General features: G+C 44.5%; 1 protein-coding gene across 12 annotated transcripts in view; it reads left to right on the forward strand.

Annotated features, from left to right (window-relative positions):
* The window catches only part of bin1a (bridging integrator 1a), a 132,118-nt gene that overhangs the window by 75,211 nt on the left and 39,382 nt on the right, over positions 1 to 17,525 (forward strand). For 6 of the 12 annotated variants that reach the window (XM_078227865.1, XM_078227866.1, XM_078227870.1 and 3 more), the window contains exons 7-9: positions 430 to 522; positions 11,158 to 11,243; positions 16,227 to 16,302. In XM_078227865.1, the coding sequence (XP_078083991.1) occupies positions 430 to 522; positions 11,158 to 11,243; positions 16,227 to 16,302 (255 nt within the window). The remainder of the gene's footprint in view (positions 1 to 429; positions 523 to 11,157; positions 11,244 to 16,226; positions 16,303 to 17,525) is intronic. The other 6 variants (XM_078227867.1, XM_078227868.1, XM_078227873.1 and 3 more) reach the window with 1 other exon arrangement.

Here is a 17,525-nt window from a genome sequence, read left to right on the forward strand (position 1 = left end):
TTGTCTGCAAATCCACTCACCTTGTGTTCTCAAGTTTATGCCCTGGTCGCCTCTCCTCCCAACTAAGCGCACTGTCAGCTTGCTCGTGTGGGTCATCTGGGGAGTCTGCACTTTGCAGCCACATGCTAAATGTGTTGCATTGTTGAGATTGGTAACTTATTGTGACTAACTGCTCTTCTGTCTTATTAACTATTCTTTGCAGCTGACCTGCTCTTGTTTAATTGTGTTGCTGGGAAGTCTACGAGAAGCTGGTGTATCTGTGGCTCGGTGCTGTTGATTAATACAATGTTGTTCCACCCCCTCCCCTTCTTGTACCCTGCTCCCTCTTTCTCACCCCCCCCCCCACCTCCCTCAACCCCAATTTACCAAGCTGTTGCTCTTGCTGTAATCTTTCTGTGTGCTTTTTTTTGTGTTTATTCTCCTCCCTAGCCTGTCTCGTTGCTTGAGAAAGCTGCACCTCAGTGGTGCCAGGGGAAACTTGTGGCGCATATCGTTGCTCAGTCCAACCTGCTCCGAAATCAGGTGACCACGTTGTTCCCTTTTTTGCCTTGGTGTGGTGTATCTGTGGCTGTGCTTTACCATCCACCTGTTTGTGCTGTGATCGATGCTTTAAGCTCTTTGTGTCTCCATCTTGAACACTCCAAAAGCTGCAGCTCATGGCAGGCGGTGCAGCTCCGTCCTTTGTGTCTGAGATTATAGATGAACCAATTTTGTTTCTTTTCCTGTCTCCACAGGAAATATATATTTTGCGGTGCAATAGTGAGCAAAGACCCTTAACAGACCTGGGGAAAAAAAAGCAAGCCAGTTCCAGTCCTATGGTTTTGTGCAGGTCGTTTGATATTTGTGCCCACGTTTGGAGTTTGTTGAGGTCATTTCACTGATTAATGTTAATCATGCTGAGTTGAAAGCAAGTTGATGTTTAACAGAAGCCTCATTTTCAGGAAATTCTGCTCCAATCTCTATGAAGCCTATTGTTGAAACTGTTGTAAACTTGGACTGTGACTAGATGCTTGTTGCTTCTGTTGATTCCTTCCCAGCTCATTGGGAATCGTCTTGAGTGTTAACCTGCTCTGTTGGGCGGGTTGGGAGTAGTTGAGGAGGAGGAGAAAGTGATCACTGGACCATGGAAAGCTGGATAAGCCAGTACCCGACCAGTGGTTGGGGTGCAAGTAGAGGGAGGGCTTTACAGCCAGGATTTTTTATTACTCTTTTTAACAAAGTTCTTTATCCTTGTGCTGTTCAACCACCAAGCCCATAGAAACGTAAACATAGAAAATAGATGCAGGAGTAGACCATTTGGCCTTTCGAGCCTGCACCACTATTAAATATGTCATGGCTGATCATGCACTTTCAGTATCTCACTCCTGCTTTCCATACCCCCTGATCTCTTTAGCTGCAAGTGCCATGTCCAGCTCCCTCTTGAAAATATCTAACAAACTGGCCCCAACAGTTTTCTGTGATAGAGAATTCTACAGGTTCACAACTGAGTGATGTTCTTCCTCATCTCGGTCCTGAATGGCTTACCCCTTATTCTTGGACTGTGACCCCCTAGCTCCAGACTTCCCTGACATCAGGAACATTCTTCCCGCATCAAGCCTGTCTAGTCCCATCAGGATTTTGTTTCTACGAGATCCCCCCTCATTCTTCGAAATTCCAGTGAGTACAAGCCCAGTCTATCCAGTCTCTCTTCATATGTCAGTCCTGCCATTTCGGGAATCAGTCTGGTGAACCTTCGCTGGACTCCCTCAATCCTAAGAATTTCCTTCCTCAAGACTAGGAGACCAAAACTGCACACAATACTCAAGGTGTGGCCTCATCAAAGCCCTGTATAACTGCAGCAAGAAATCCTTAATCCTATACTCAAATCCTCTTGCTATGAAGGCCAATTGAAGGAACAGCAGTAACACTAGCTGACTTAGGTCCTGCAACAGTTTTTTTTTGTTTTTAAAATCAGTCTCTAGATGTAGCTTTGCAAGACAAGCATTTATTTCCCATCCCGTGTTGCCCCAAGAAACTTGGTGATAGACTCCAACAAGAGCCCTTGCTCTTTGTGGTATTTTTTCACAGCTGAGTGACTTGCTTGGCTGTTTGAGGATGCTTGACAGCCAGCTGCTAATTGAAGAGCAAATCTAGATAAATCCCCAGGGCCTGATGGAATCTATCCCAGGCTGCTCAGGGAGGTGAGAGATGAAATCGCTGGGCCTCTGACGCAAATCTTTGTCTAGTCACTGGACACAGGTGAGGTCCCAGAGGACTGGAGGATCGCTAATGTGGTCCCGTTATTTAAGAAGGGTAGGAAGGATAACCCGGGAAATTATAGGTCGGTGAGCTTGACGTCCGTGGTAGGGAAGTTGTTGGAGAGGATTCTTAGAGATAGGATGTATGCGCATTTAGAAAGGAATAAACTCATTAACGATAGTCAGCATGGTTTTGTGAGAGGGAGGTCATGCCTCACTAACCTGGTGGAGTTTTTTGAAGAAGTGACTAGAATGGTTGATGAGGGAAGGGCTGTGGATGTCGTCTATATGGACTTTAGTAAAGCATTTGACAAAGTCCCTCATGGTAGGTTGGTGCAAAAGGTTGGATCTCATGGGATAAAGGGGGAGGTGGCTAGATGGGTGGAGAACTGGCTTGGTCACAGAAGACAGAGGGTGGTAGTGGAAGGGTCTTTTTCCGGCTGGATGCCTGTGACTAGTGGTGTTCCGCAGGGTTCTGTATTGGGACCTCTGCTGTTTGTGATTTATATAAACGATCTGGAAGAAGGTGTAACTGGGGTGATCAGTAAGTTTGCGGACGACACGAAAATGGCTGGACTTGCAGATAGTGAGGAACATTGTCAGAGGCTACAGAAGGATATAGGCTGGAAATTTGGGCAAAGAAATGGCAGATGGAGTTCGATCCAGATAAATGCGAAGTGATGCATTTTGGTAGAGCTAACGTAGGGGGGAGCTATACGATAAATGGCAGAACCATAAAGGTGTAGATACGCAGAGGGACCGGGGTGTGCAAGTCCACAGATCCTTGAAGGTGACGTCACAGGTGGAGAAGGTAGTGAAGAAGGCATATGGCATGCTTGCCTTTATAGGACGGGGCATAGAGTATAAAAGTTGGGGTCTGATGTTGCAGTTGTATAGAATGTTGTTTCGGCCGCATTTGGAATACTGCGCCCAGTTCTGGTCGCCACACTACCAGAAGGACGTGGAGGCTTTAGAGAGAGTGCAGAGGAGGTTTACCAGGTTGTTGCCTGGTATGGAAGGGCTTAGTTATGAGGAGAGATTGGGTAAACTGGGGTTGCTCTCACTGGAAAGATGGAGGATGAGGGGTGACCTAATAGAGGTGTATAAAATTATGAAAGGCATAGATAGGGTGAACGGTGGGAAGCTTTTTCCCAGATCGGTGGTGACGTTCACGAGGGATCATAGGTTCAAGGTGAGGGAGGGGGAGGTTTAACACGGATATCAGAAGGACGTATTTTACGCAGAGGGTGGTGGGGGCCTGGAATGCGCTGCCGGGCAAGGTGGTGGAGGCGGACACACTGGGAACGTTTAAGACTTATCTAGATAGCCACATGAACGGAGTGGGAATGGAGGGATACAAAAGAATGGTCTCGTTTGGACCAGGGAGCGGCGCGGGCTTGGAGGGCCGAAGGGCCTGTTCCTGTGCTGTATTGTTCTTTGTTCAAAATACTATGGTGGTTAGGGTTGCCAACTGTGATTAAATGTATTCCTGGAGGTTTTGTCACACGGCTTTCTCTCTCTCTCCCCCCCCGCCACCCCCCCTCCCCCCTCAATGCCCATGTCATTAGTCAGTGAACACATCCATCATTGTGTCGCACTTCCCATGGCAATTGGAAAGCAAAAAGATTCATGACCCAGCTGGATGACACTTGACCGCGGTCAAGAGAAATGCTCAAAAAATGAGCAATCCTTAATGTTGCGCACTGATGTTGTGGAGATTTGATGTTCTAATTCCTGGAGACTCCAGGCCAATCCTGAAGGGTTGGCAAGCTTAATGGTAGCTGGAAACCAAAATAACCACTTAATATGCTGCAAATAGTCAGGAGGCTGGGGAGAATGTGGGAAGATGACTTAGAGGAGGGGGCTGAAGGGTGGATCAGTAAATTTGCTGATGACACCAAGATTGGTGGAGTAGTGGATGAGGTGGAGGGCTGTTGTAGGCTGCAAAGAGACATAGATAGGATGCAAAGCTGGGCTGAAAAATGGCAAATGGAGTTTAACCCTGATAAATGTGAGGTGATTCATTTTGGTAGGACAAATTTAAATGTGGATTACAGGGTCAAAGGTAGGGTTCTGAAGACTGTGGAGGAACAGAGAGATCTTGGGGTCCATATCCACAGATCTCTAAAGGTTGCCACTCAAGTGGATAGAGCTGTGAAGAAGGCCTGTAGTGTGTTAGCTTTTATTAACAGGGGGTTGGAGTTTAAGAGCCGTGGGGTTATGCTGCAACTGTACAGGACCTTGGTGAGACCACATTTGGAATATTGTGTGCAGTTCTGGTCACCTCACTATAGGAAGGATGTGGAAGCGCTGGAAGGAGTGCAGAGGAGATTTACCAGGATGCTGCCATGGTTTGGAGGGTAGGTCATATGAGGAAAGGTTGAGGGAGCTAGGGCTATTCTCTCTGGAGCGGAGGAGGCTGAGGGGAGACTTAATAGAGGTGTATAAAATGATGAAGGGGATAGATAGAGTGAACGTTCAAAGACTATTTCCTCGGGTGGATGGAGCTATTACAAGGGGGCATAACTATAGGGTTCGTGGTGGGAGATACAGGACGGATATCAGAGGTAGGTTCTTTACGCAGAGAGTGGTTGGGGTGTGGAATGGACTGCCTGCAGTGATAGTGGAGTCAGACACTTTAGAAACATTTAAGCGGTTATTGGATAGGCACATGGAGCACACCAGGATGATAGGGAGTGGGATAGCTTGATCTTGGTTTCAGATAAAGCTCGGCACAACATCGTGGGCCGAAGGGCCTGTTCTGTGCTGTACTGTTCTATGTTCTATGTTCTAAGAGGAGCTATTAACGTTTCTATTCAATAACCTTTTGCTCCACTGTGAAACATTAACTCTTGTTTCACTCCCCAGACGCTGCCTAGCTTGCTGTGTATTTGCAGCATCTTCAGGTTTTAATCAAGTCACCATGCTTGTTGGGGCACTGGGGTCGCAAATATAGGCTAGATTGGGCAAGGATGGCAGAATTCCTTTGAAAGATGTTGGGCAGCTAGCTGCATTTTTGCAACCCTTCCAATCTAATAATGACTTCGAAAGTAGTCTGATTTTAAACTATCATGACGCGGGCTTTTGAAAATTAATCTTTCGTGAGATACCAGTGTCACTGGCAAGGGCAGCATTTGTTGCCTCTTCCTAATTGCCTCGCGATAGTGGTGGTGGTGAGATGCCTTCCCAAACCGCTGCAGTCCATCTGCTTCTAGTCCAGGCCTCTCTATTATTTCCTTCACCGCCATGTCCAGCCTGAACTTTTAGCACCCTTTTTAGATATGTGGTGATCTGGACCCTGCAGTGAGTTTTGTTTCTAATCACTGGCTTTGAGGCCTGCCCAGATTGAGATGTTTTCTGTCTGTGAAGGGGCATGGAACTATACACCACAAACCTGATCCTAATTGACAAGATTATTGACATTGGAAAATTTTCATTCTGTTAGAGGGGGGGGTGAAAAAAGGAAAACATTTCCATGCGTATCCAGAGCTAGAATGAGTCACTGGTACGAACCCAATATGAAATTCGGGAGGGATATTTTTACCCAGGAAGTGGGGAAAATGTGAAACACTTTGCTTCCAGAATAATTAAGTTGCGTAGCATGGATGCATTTCAGGGGAAAGCTATATATACTTCACCTCTGCCATAACTAGCTGCAGGCTATAGCTTTCATGTTAAGCTATGTTGCCAGAGCAATCCTGACTCAGTGGGTGCTAGTTGGCTGGATGGTCAGTGTGGGTCAGATTGGTGTCAATGGCACAGGGTTCGATTTTCCCTCTTGTGGCTGGGCTGGATTTGGGACTTGCCTCCTTTCCTTACCCATGGTGGGGTTGAGGGTTGGATCTGCCTTCAGGCAGAGAACTGAAAAAGAATAAAGATACACATCAGGGGGAAAGGGAACAGGAGGATATGCTGATGGGGTTGGATGAAGAGGAGATGGGAGAAAGCTGGCATCAACCAATTGGGCTGTAAGTTGTCCACTGTCGGTGCAAGCTGCACTGGGGATCCAAAGCTGTCTGACCGTGTTGGAATTTTTGTGTGTCTGAAGTTCTTGGCTGCAAACCATATGTGATTTCCTGCACTTTACAGGAACAGACAAAAATGAACTCGACTAGTCTGCGCCGAGGGGTAATGATTTTTTTAAAATTTGAGACTAGAAAGAGAAGCGAGAAGTCTCCAGATAAAGCAGAGGCCAAAAGAGAAAATGTTGGAAAATCTCAGCAGGTCTGGCAGCATCTGTAAGGAGAGAGAAGAACTGAGGTTTCAAGTCTAGATGAAAGCCAGAAGGGTCATCTGGACTTGAAACGTCAGCTCTTTTCTCTCCTGCCAGACCTGTTGAGATTTTCCAGAATTTTCTCTTTTGGTTTCAGATTCCAGCATCCGCAGTAATTTGCTTTTTATCCAGATAAAGCAAGGGCTTGGGAGAAAAGATCTATCTATGCTACTGCATAGAGTTGGCTGTGTGATTATTAGATGCCATATTTCCTACAATATAGCAATACCTACATCAAAATGACTTAATTGGATGTAAAGCTTTGGGATGTCATTAAATTTGTGAAAGGTGCTATATGCATTTCTGCTTTGGTACGTCTCTAGGTTGCCATGAGTGCAGGGTAAGCTATTGACTTTTGATTTATTGATGGGATGTGGATGTCTCTGGCTAGGCCAGCATTTATTGCCATCCCCAATGCCCTTGAGAGGTTGATAGTGGGCTGCTGCCTTGGAGCACTGAGGTCCTGTGCTTGTGTCTTTGAAGCCAATAATTCCTCTTCAGTTCAAAAAATGACTTTCAATCTGGAAGTGCCAAAGTATTTCCCAGCCAGTGAAAGCTTTCTAATGTGTACACCCCCCACCGGTGACTAATGCTGTGCTATCTTTTGTCCTTTGGGCCTACCTGAACAGGTCTCTTTCAATCATGTCTCCTCAGAAAATCTGCACTCAACAATATAGTACTCCACCAACATTGCTCTGAAGTGTCCACCTGGTTTATTTTTTCCATTAATGTGTTTTTTAGACTAAGAAAATCGGGAATTGCTTTGAATAAAATTTGAAAAATGGAAAACAGATAAATGAGCAAACACGTTTAATGTTTAATCGTTTTTTTAAGCTTTTAAGTAAGCTTTAAGGTACTGATCGATAAAGATAAGTGTAGCCCTGAAGTGAAGGTGCTAAATTGGGGCAAGGCTAATTACAAAAATATTAGGCAGGAACTGAAGAATGTAGATTGGGGGCAGATGTTTGAGGGCAAATCAATATCTGGCATGTGGGAGGCTTTCAAGTGTAAGTTGATAGGAATTCGGGACTGGCACATTCCTGTAAGGATGAGGATAAGTATGGCAAGTTTTGGGAACCTTGGATAACGAGAGATATTGTGAGCCTAGAAAAAGGAAGCATTTGTCAAGGCTCGGAGGCTGGGAACATACGAAGCAAGTGTGAAATACAAGGAAAGTAGAAAGAAACTTAAGCAAAGAGTAAGTAGGGCTAAAAGGGGTCACAAAAAGCCATTGACCAGCAGGATTAAGGAAAACCCCAAGTCTTTTAAACGTTTATAAAGAGCAAGAGGGTTGGCCCATTCAAGGACGGGAAGGAATCTATGCATGGAGCCAGAGGAAATGGGTGAGGTATTAAATGAGTACTTTCCGTCAGTATACACCAAAGAGAAGGATTTGATGGATAATGAGTCTGGGAAAGGGTGTGTAGATGGTTTGAGTCATGTTGAGATCAAAAAGCTGGTGGTATTGGAGTCCTTGAAAAACATTAAAGTTGGCGAGTCCCCGGGGCCTGATGGGATATATCCCAGAATACTAAGAGAGGCAAGGGAGGAAATTGCTGGGGCCTTGAGAGAAATCTTTGTATCCTCACTGGCTACAGGGGAGGTCATGATGTGGAGATGCTGGTGTTGGACTGGGGTGAACACAGTAAGAGTTTTAACAACACCAGGTTAAAGTCCAACAGGTTTATTTGGTAGCAAACACCATTAGCTTTCGGAGCGCTGCTCCTTCGTCAGATGGAGTGGAAATGTGCTCTCAAACAGGGCACAGAGACACAGAAATCCAGTTACAGAATACTGATTAGAATGCGAATCCCTACAACCAGCCAGATCTTAAAGATACAGACAATGTGGGTGGAGGGAGCATGAAGCACAGGTTAAAGAGATGTGTATTGTCTCCAGACAGGACAGCCTGCAAGTCCAGGAGGCAAGCTGTGGGGGTTACTGATAATGTGACATAAATCCAACATCCCGGTTTAGGCCGTCCTCATGTGTGCGGAACTTGGCTATCAGTTTCTGCTCAGCGACTCTGCGCTGTCGTGTGTCGTGAAGGCCGCCTTGGAGAACGCTTGCCTGAAGATCAGAGGCTGAATGCCCGTGACTGCTGTCTCTGTGCCCTGTTTGAGAGCACATTTCCACTCCATCTGACGAAGGAGCAGCGCTCCGAAAGCTAATGGTGTTTGCTACCAAATAAACCTGTTGGACTTTAACCTGGTGCTGTTAAAACTCTTACAGGGGAGCTCCCAGAGGATTGGTGAATAGCCAATGTAGTTCCTTTTGATTAAGAAGGTTAGCAAGAATAATCCAGGTAATTACAGGCCAGTGAGCCTTACATCAGTGGTAGGGAAATTATTGGAGAGGATTCTTTGACAAGATTTACTCTCACTTGGAAGTAAGTGGACGTATTAGCGAGAGACAACATGGTTTTGTGAAGTGTCTCACTAACTTGATCGAGTTTTCCGAGGAAGTGACGAAGATGATTGAGGGTAGGGCAGTGGATGTTGTCTACATGGACTTTAGTAAGGCCTTTGACGAGGCCCCTCATGGCATACTGGTGCAGAAGGTGAAGTCGCATGGGATCAGAGGGGAGCTGGCAAAGTGGATGCAGAACTGGCTCAGTCATAGAAGACATAGGGTAGTAGTGGAAGGGTGCATTTCTGAATGGAGGGCTGTGACAAGTGGCGTTCCTCAGGGATCAGCGCTGGGACCTTTGCTATTTGTAATATAAATGATTTGGAGGAAAATGTAATTGGTTTGATTAGTAAGTTTGCAGACGACACAAAGGTTGGTGGATTTGCGGATAGCGATGAGGACCATCAGAGGATGCAGCAGGATATTGATTGGTTGGAGACTTGGGCGGAGAGATGGCAGATGGAATTTAATCCGGACAAATGTGAGTTAATGCATTTTGGAAGGTCTAATACAGATAGGAAATATACAGTAAATGGCAGAACCCTTAAGAGTATTGATAGGCAAAGGGATCTGGGTGTACAGGTACACAGGTCACCGAAAGTGGCAATGCAGGTGGAGAAGGTAGACAAGAAGGCATACGGCATGCTTGCCTTCATCGGCCCGGGACATTGAGTTTAAAAATTGGCAAGTCATGTTGCAGCTTTATCGAACGTTAATTAGGCAGCACTTGGAATATAGTGTTCAACTCTGCTCGCCACGCTACCAGAAGGATGTGGAGGCTTTGGAGAGGGTACAGAAAAGATTTACCAGGATGTTGCCTGGTATGGAGGGCGTTAGCTATGAGAGGTTGGAGAAACTTTGGTTTGTTCTCACTGGAACGACGGAGGTTGAGGAGCGACCTGATAGAAGTCTACAGGATTGAGGGGCATGGACAGAGTGGATAGTCAGAAGCTTTTTCCCAGGGTGGAAGAGTCAATTACGAGGGGGCATAGGTTCAAAGTGTGAGGTGCAATGTTTAAAGGAGATGTACGAGACAAATTTTTTACACAGAGGGTTGTGGGTGCCTGGAACTCGCTACCGGGGAAGGTAGTGGAAGCAGATAAGATAGTGACTTTTAAGGGGCGTCTTGACAAATACACGAATAAGATGGGAATGGAGGGATATGGTTCCCGGAAAGGTAGGGGGATTTAGTTCAGCCAGGCAGCATGGTCAGCGCAGGAGGGCCGAAGGGCCTGTTCTTGTGCTGTAATTTTCTTTGTTGTTCTTAAAAAAAAAACCAAAAAGGAAAGAAACACTTGTGAAATATTTGTGGGCAAGCCGAAGGTATAGATAGCTTTAGAGGCCTAGTGAGATCTTTTCTCTTTTTTTAACCTGGCAAATACACAAACCTGTCGCGGTAACTCAATTACTACGTTAGTATTTATGCAGTAAATGAACTTCTATATCATGGAATAGAAGATAAATTCTCCTTAATGCTTATCTAGGTTGCTCTTAATTCCTTCTGTGCTATTTGCCTCAACTATTTCCCTGTGGTGATGAGTTCCACATTCTAACCACTTCCTGGGTAAAGTTTTTCCTGAATTCCCTATTCGACGACTTATGTCCCTGTGTTTGAACTCTTATGCAGGATCTTTATTTTTTTGCTATCCCTACACTATTGAACCCCTTCATCGCTTTAAAAACTTTAATTAGCTCTGACTTTTTTTCCACAAGAAAAGAGCCCTGGTCTGGTCGTTCTTTCCTGATAGTGCCAACTAAAGAGTTAATTAAAAAGCTCCATTATTTGCAAAAATCAGTTTTGGTGGTTAAGTGGCCTAGAGGAGGATTTGGGTTTAAACTACAATGAGCATCATTCCTATCAGACACTTCTGATGGGTGTGCACTTGATTGCTGTGACCTACAACAAGTAATTTTGAATAAAAACTTGTACTTTAGTACAAAGTGTGTCGCGCGCTGAGCGGTGGAACAGCCGATCACTTCACTGACCAGCTACGTACAATACCCGAATGGAGTAAGTTGGTGATTGAGGGAGGTGGAGATTGTTGGAGAAATAAATATTGGTCTGGCCACATGTGCTACCATATGTCGAAGTCTCTTAAGTTTCCTACATGTGACATTTAGTCTGGCAAACTAGTCTTTGTGAATTAGCTAATGCTTTAGCTTAGATCTTCCATCTACCTTGGTCATTCTTGGAATGTCAATTCAGTTATTTATTTGGAATTTTCTTTGTGTTTAAAGGCAGAAGAAGAATTTTTAAAAGCCCAGAAAGTGTTTGAGGAAATTAATATTGATTTGCAGGAAGAATTGCCATCACTATGGAACAGGTGAGTGCTTGGTGTATTGAGTGTTTTTTTTTCTATTGTACTGAGGTTGGTGCTGATCTAGCTTGTTAGTGGAAGACGTTTTTTTTTAATGAAGAGATGAAATCTGTACTGTTTTTTTTATAGTGGCCCTGGTTTTTCCAAGTCATAGAATCATTGAATCCTGCAGTGCAGAAGGAGGCCATTCGGCCCATCGAGTCTGCACCAACCACAATCCCACCCAGGTCCTATCCCCATGGGGACCCTAGCTAGTCCCCTGACACTGAGGGACAATTTAGCATAGCCAATCAATCTGACCCGCACATTTTTGGACTGTGGGAAGAAACCAGAGCATCCGGAGGAAACCCACGCAGACATGGGGAAAATGTGCAAACTCCACACAGTCACCCAAGCAGGGAATTGAACCTGGGACCCTGGCACTGAGACGCACAGTGCTAACCACTGTGCCGCCCCATTATAATAATGCCGTTAATGTAGTAAGAGCAGAAAATGCTGCAAACACTCTGTAGGTCAAGCGGTATCTGTGGTGAGACAGAGTTGGTCTTGTTTCATTGAAGCTCAATATAAACTCAACTTTTTGATTCGGCACTTTGTAGTCTTCTGCACTTAACTCCAATCCTAATTTCTGCCTCTGCTCTGTTCACCTTAATCTTTGCAGGTTTCACTTTTACTTGGTATTTTATCTTGTTTTTCATTCAGACAGAAGCTGTTCATCTTTCTGCCATTCACACCATGTCTAGAGATGACAATTGGTTCATTACTTGTCCTATTACCACTCCCTTTGGCCTTGCACCATTAACTCTGTCATTCAAACTCCCCTGTTTTCCACCCGACCAAAGACCTTCACTTTTTGCTGTCCAGAAATTTCCAAGCCTCTTCTGCTTGTTGAAACTTATTCCTGCTTTTCTTAGTTCTGATGAAAGCTCATCAACCTGGAACATTAACTCTGTTTCTTGCCATAGATGTCACCAGGCCCATTGTTTCCAACTTTTTCTGTTTTTAGTTCAGATATTCTGCTTTTCAATTACTTCTGAAACTATCTAGTCAGCAGTAGACAATGTTTGTCTCCCTTTTTTAAACCTTGCATAGAATTATAGGATCCTGTAGCACAGCAAGAGGTCATTCAGCCTGTCATGCTTGCTAGCAGTGGTTAGCACTGCTGCCTCAGAGCCAGGGACCCAGGTTCGATTCTGGCCTTGGGTGACTGTGCGGTGTTTGCATGTTCTCCCTGTGTCTGTGTGGGCTTCCTCCGGTTTCCTCCCACAGGTTAGGTGGATTGACCTTGCTAAATTGCCTGTTAGTGTCAGAGGAATTAGCAGAGTAAATGTCATAGAATCATAGAATTCTACAGTGCAGAAGGAGGCCATTTGGTCCATCGCGTCTGCACCGACCACAATCCCATCCAGGCTCTATTCCCAGTACCGTATGCATTTACCCTAGCAAGTCTCCCTGACACTGAGGGGCAATTTAACATGGCCAATCCACCTAACTCGCACATCTTTGGACTGTGGGAGGAAACCAGAGCACCCGGAGGGTGCAGACGTGGGGAGAATGTGCAAACTCCACACAGACAGTGACCCAAGCTGGGAATCGAGCCCGGTCCCTGGCGCTGTGAGGCAGCAGTGCTAACCACTGTGCTACCGTGCTGCCCATGTGGGATAGGGCCTGGGTGGGATTATAGTTGCAGGCTCGAGGGGCCAAATGGCCTCCTTTTGCACTGTAGCGATTCTATGATTCAATTAATCTCCATTTAACTGCAATTTTCCAGTAACTGAGTAGTGCCCAATTCCCCTTCTGGAATGTTACTGTTGAATTTACATAATTCTTTCAGGCAGTGCATTCCAGATCATCATAGCTCAGTCTTTTATAATAATTTAAAACCTCCCCTTGCCTCTGGTGTTTTTTGCTAATTAGTTAAAACTGTGTCCTCTGGTTACTGTCCCTCCTGCCAGTGGCTTTGGAGATTCTATCAGAATGCCTCGTAGTCCATTTCTACCCTAATGCAGCTCAGTTGATCTAAGATATTCTCTTGCTAAGCTGTACAGACCAGTATATCTGTTCAAGATGTAAGCAAACCATCCAGGGGCAGTGGAAGGCACTCGATAAACTTTGACAAGGATTTAAAAGGATATGGAATTGAGATTCCGATCAGCCATGTTCTGTGAATGACCGAATGTGCCCAAGGGGCAGAATGGCCTACTCTTTGTTTCTCCCCTCCTATGTGACACATTACTCCAATATCCGGAAATGGAATCAGCTGAGGACTGATTTTTTTTTTATTGCTGTGAAGATCTTCAAAACATTCTGCAAGTTTTGGTGAAGCGTTTTTCCATCACTATGTTGTGGAAAGTTCTCTGGCAGTGCAGGGAGAGTGGGAGGAGGTGCTGCAATCTGAGTCCATGCTGCCTACACTAATATTACTCATCTCCAAATTGGACCCAGGTGGGGTGAAGAATTGCTGCCATAAGTGAGATCGAATGTGTAGCATCTGTTGCCCAAAAGTCCGATACAGTTTAGGTGTCTGACTTGGTTTCCTGGATTATTAGTCTGTTTCGCAGCATGTGCTCACTCAAGTGTTGCTTAGTAGAGCAGGTCAGCAAAGAAACTGTCCATTTGTAGCTTTTGTTGGATTCCTACTTTTAACCTTGATCATGGTATTTTCCTGTTTGAGTGACGGTCAAAACTTGAGCACTTTTCCCACACGGGTAAAGCACCCCTCACCCCTCAATTTCGCTGACTTGGCAGTGTTGATGCAAGAACAAGACAGGATGTGAATTTTCAAGGGAGGGATATCTGGGACATAAATGAACAACCCAATTTGGCCAATGCTAGGTTTTCGCCATTGAAAATGGTGAAAACCTAGCATTGGCCAAATTGGGTTGTTCTCATGGTGAGGGTCACTTGTGCTTTCCTACTTCCCTTTCGTCCCCCTCCCTCCCCACACCCTGCAAGTGCCAGGTTTAGTTTCCACCTGTTCCAAGAAATTGTTCAGAAGAAAGGTGGCAAAGATGTATTTGTGACCTACATATTGTAACCCAGGCCCACAGAAAAGATGGTGGAATAGAGCGAGTGCAAACTCTGGGAACCTGAGGTAAAGTCTACAACAAAGGCTCACAGTCTCAGGATAAAAAATCAGCCAATTGGGACACAGATGGCAAAATTTCTTCAGTGAGTCTTTAAAATTCTGAGTATATTTAAGACTCGGGATGAGAGAATTTTGGGTACTATGGGAATAGAGGGATGTGGGGGAAAAACACTGAGTTGATCTTGCTGAAGGGCAGAACAGACTTGAGACTGTATAGCCTACCCGTACTCTTGTGTTTGTTACAACCACATGAGATGGGAGGTGAAATGATTCTTCTTTTCTCTCCCTCCATATCTGACCGTAACAGGATTTTTTGTGAATTTATAAGGTTGGAGGTATTAACCTAATGTCTATGCCTACCCTTTGTTTGTATTTAAATGGAATGTCCGTCAGACTTGTTCCTTTGCAAAAAGTTATTTTTATTCAGATAAAAATCCCAATGGGTAAACCCAGATCCTGTTGTTGTGGGGGAATTAAAGTGATGGACACAAAATGGTTGCCTGGCGCACAAAATGGTTACCTGGGAAGGGACATTAACAGACACTGGCTTTTAGCACAGACAGTTACTTAAAAGTTAAAACATGCAGGAACCGAAATGCTGCAGGAAGCTGATTAGAGCTTGAGGCACTTTAAGATAAGGGCAGACCCAGAACAGAGTCTGATAAGGTCAGCCACAGGTGGGGACATAAATACATAAATGCAAAAAAATCAGCAACTGAACGTATAGATCGAAACCAGTCATTGATAGAGGAAATGTATCCATTCTATGAACAATGATATGTTAACTGTCCATGTCTGTACCTGTCTGCTTGTAACGATGTGTTAACTATCGATCTGTCTACTCAACTTATAACGATGTGTTAACGGCTAATGTCCGTACTACCTATTGTCTAAAAGGTATAAAAATGATCAACTATCATTGTATAATTGAGAAGGTAGCTGCCAAGTACTGCGGAGTACCAGTGTTTTCTCCCGAAGCTTCGTGTCCGAAATAAAACTCTATTGTTGAACCTCCAAGTCTGACTCCGGTGGTAAATTTCCCACAACACTATCCTAAATAGACATTCAAAATTATAAGCTCTAAAGTAGGAATTAAAATTCACTGAGTCCTTTGCTGGCATCCATGGCTCTGGCTTAAACATAGTTTTTCTACGAGGATATTCAGTGGAGTGAAGCTGATGGACAATTTTTAAAAACGTAATCCACCTTTTCCAAACGTTGATCATTTAGTACCTGATCCCTTTGCTGAAAATTCCTCCTCTGTGCTGGAGCTCTTTGGGCAGCACTTTCCAAACCCATAACCATTGCCATCAGGAAGGATGAGGCAGCAGAGACATGGGAACACCACCTGGAAGCTTTCCTCCCAAGTCACTTGCTGTCCTTATTTGGAACTATATCGCCATTCCTTCGCTGTCTTTGGGTTAAAATCCTGGAACACTGGATATACTTACACAGCAGAAACTGCAGTGGTTCAAGAAGGCAGCTCACCACCAACTTCTCAAGGCCATTGAGGGATGGGCAATAAATGCTTGTCTGGCCAGCTCTATATGAAATCATTCCTACCTCGAATTTGCATCAGATCACAGCTTAATCCTTTAAATTCCAAAATTGTTCATTGTAATCTGGCAGTGGGCTAACCAGGACTATATGCTTGTGCATGATTTCTACCCCCTTGTATTCTGGTCATCTATATATAAAGGCTGGCAGTGCACTAGCCTCCTTGTCTTGTTTGTACTTATCCATAACACTTTATTAAACTATGTATTTGGACCTTCACTACTTCTCACCCATTTACAAAGCCCTCTGATCTATCCTTGGGTCCAAACAATTGATTTTAATTTGGTGCTGGACTGTGTATCAATGTGCTCTTTCTGAACAAGTCTATTTGATTTTTCTTTCAGCCGTGTTGGTTTTTATGTGAACACATTCCAAAGTATAGCTGGTCTGGAGGAAACATTTCATAAAGAAATGAGCAAGGTATGAGGTAATTACTTGGCTTGATGTTTTGGATTCTAACATTTTGAAAGTGCAGATTGGAGGTCATCCTAAACTCTGCCTGTATCATCATCCCTCGACTCGCTGTTCTACATTTACCCCAGTCAAACAAAGTCGTGATTTGTAAATCTTTTTCCTTCCACGTGCTCGGTCCTCCCCTTCTTGTAATTTCTTGCAGCCCTACAATCCTCAGAGATATCTACACACATCTAATTTATTGCTCCTTGTGCATTCCCATTTGTAATTTCTCCCCCATTGGTGGCTGTGCCTTCAATTGCCTTGGCACCCAACCTCAAAATTCCCACCCTGAATCTCTCTGCCTTTTAACTCTTTCCTATATTGAACTGTGTCTACCTTTCTGACTGAGCGTTAGGCCATCTGGCTTGCACCTTGAGGTGTTCAATGTCATTTTTATGTTCCTGTGAAGTGCCTTGGGACAATGATTGCATTAAAAGGGCTGGATAAAAGTTTTGTCTAAAATCATCTGTAAAGGAGGCATTAGATGATTACAATAGAAAATGTGCAGGGTTATGGAGGAAAAGGCAGGGGAATGGCACTAGTTATCAGGCTCATTTGGAGAACTTGTGCAGACATGTTGGGCCTCTTGTACTATAACGAATCTGTGGAATTTTTTAAATGTAAAAAGCTGCAATATGGTGATGGTGACCATCGACTATTGTAAACTTCCATCTGTCTACATGTGAATCCAGGCTGATAACGTGGTTGACCCTTAACTGTCCTCTACAATGGCCTAAAAAGCCACTTATTTCAAGGGAAATTGGGAATGGGAAACAAATGCCGGCCTTGCATTTGCTTGAAAGAAAAAGAAACACAGCTACATGGACTTGCGCAAAACCTGTCATCCAGAATCCGACTGACAATTGTTCAATGTCTGAAAATTCACATTGTTCTCTGCTCTTTCCTGAACCCCAACTTCCATTGCTCAAACTGCTGCAGGGAAATGTAGAAGGCAACCCAGCAGTCTCCTCTCAGGGCTGCTGTTCTCTTGCTCGCAGGCTCCTTGCTTGTGTGTGCTCTTTGAAACTTCAACGAGGAAAAAGCAATGTAAATTTACACAATGGAAATGGAATATTCAGTCCTGCCGTTCCATGCAGGTTCCTGCCCACTCTGCTTCATCTCTTCCCCACCGTGTTTGTTTATTTATTTATTAGTGCCACCAGTTGGCTTACATCGGCAGTTACTGT

This window comes from Mustelus asterias, chromosome 14 (assembly GCF_964213995.1).
Source record: "Mustelus asterias chromosome 14, sMusAst1.hap1.1, whole genome shotgun sequence".
Taxonomy (NCBI): Eukaryota; Metazoa; Chordata; class Chondrichthyes; order Carcharhiniformes; family Triakidae; genus Mustelus; species Mustelus asterias.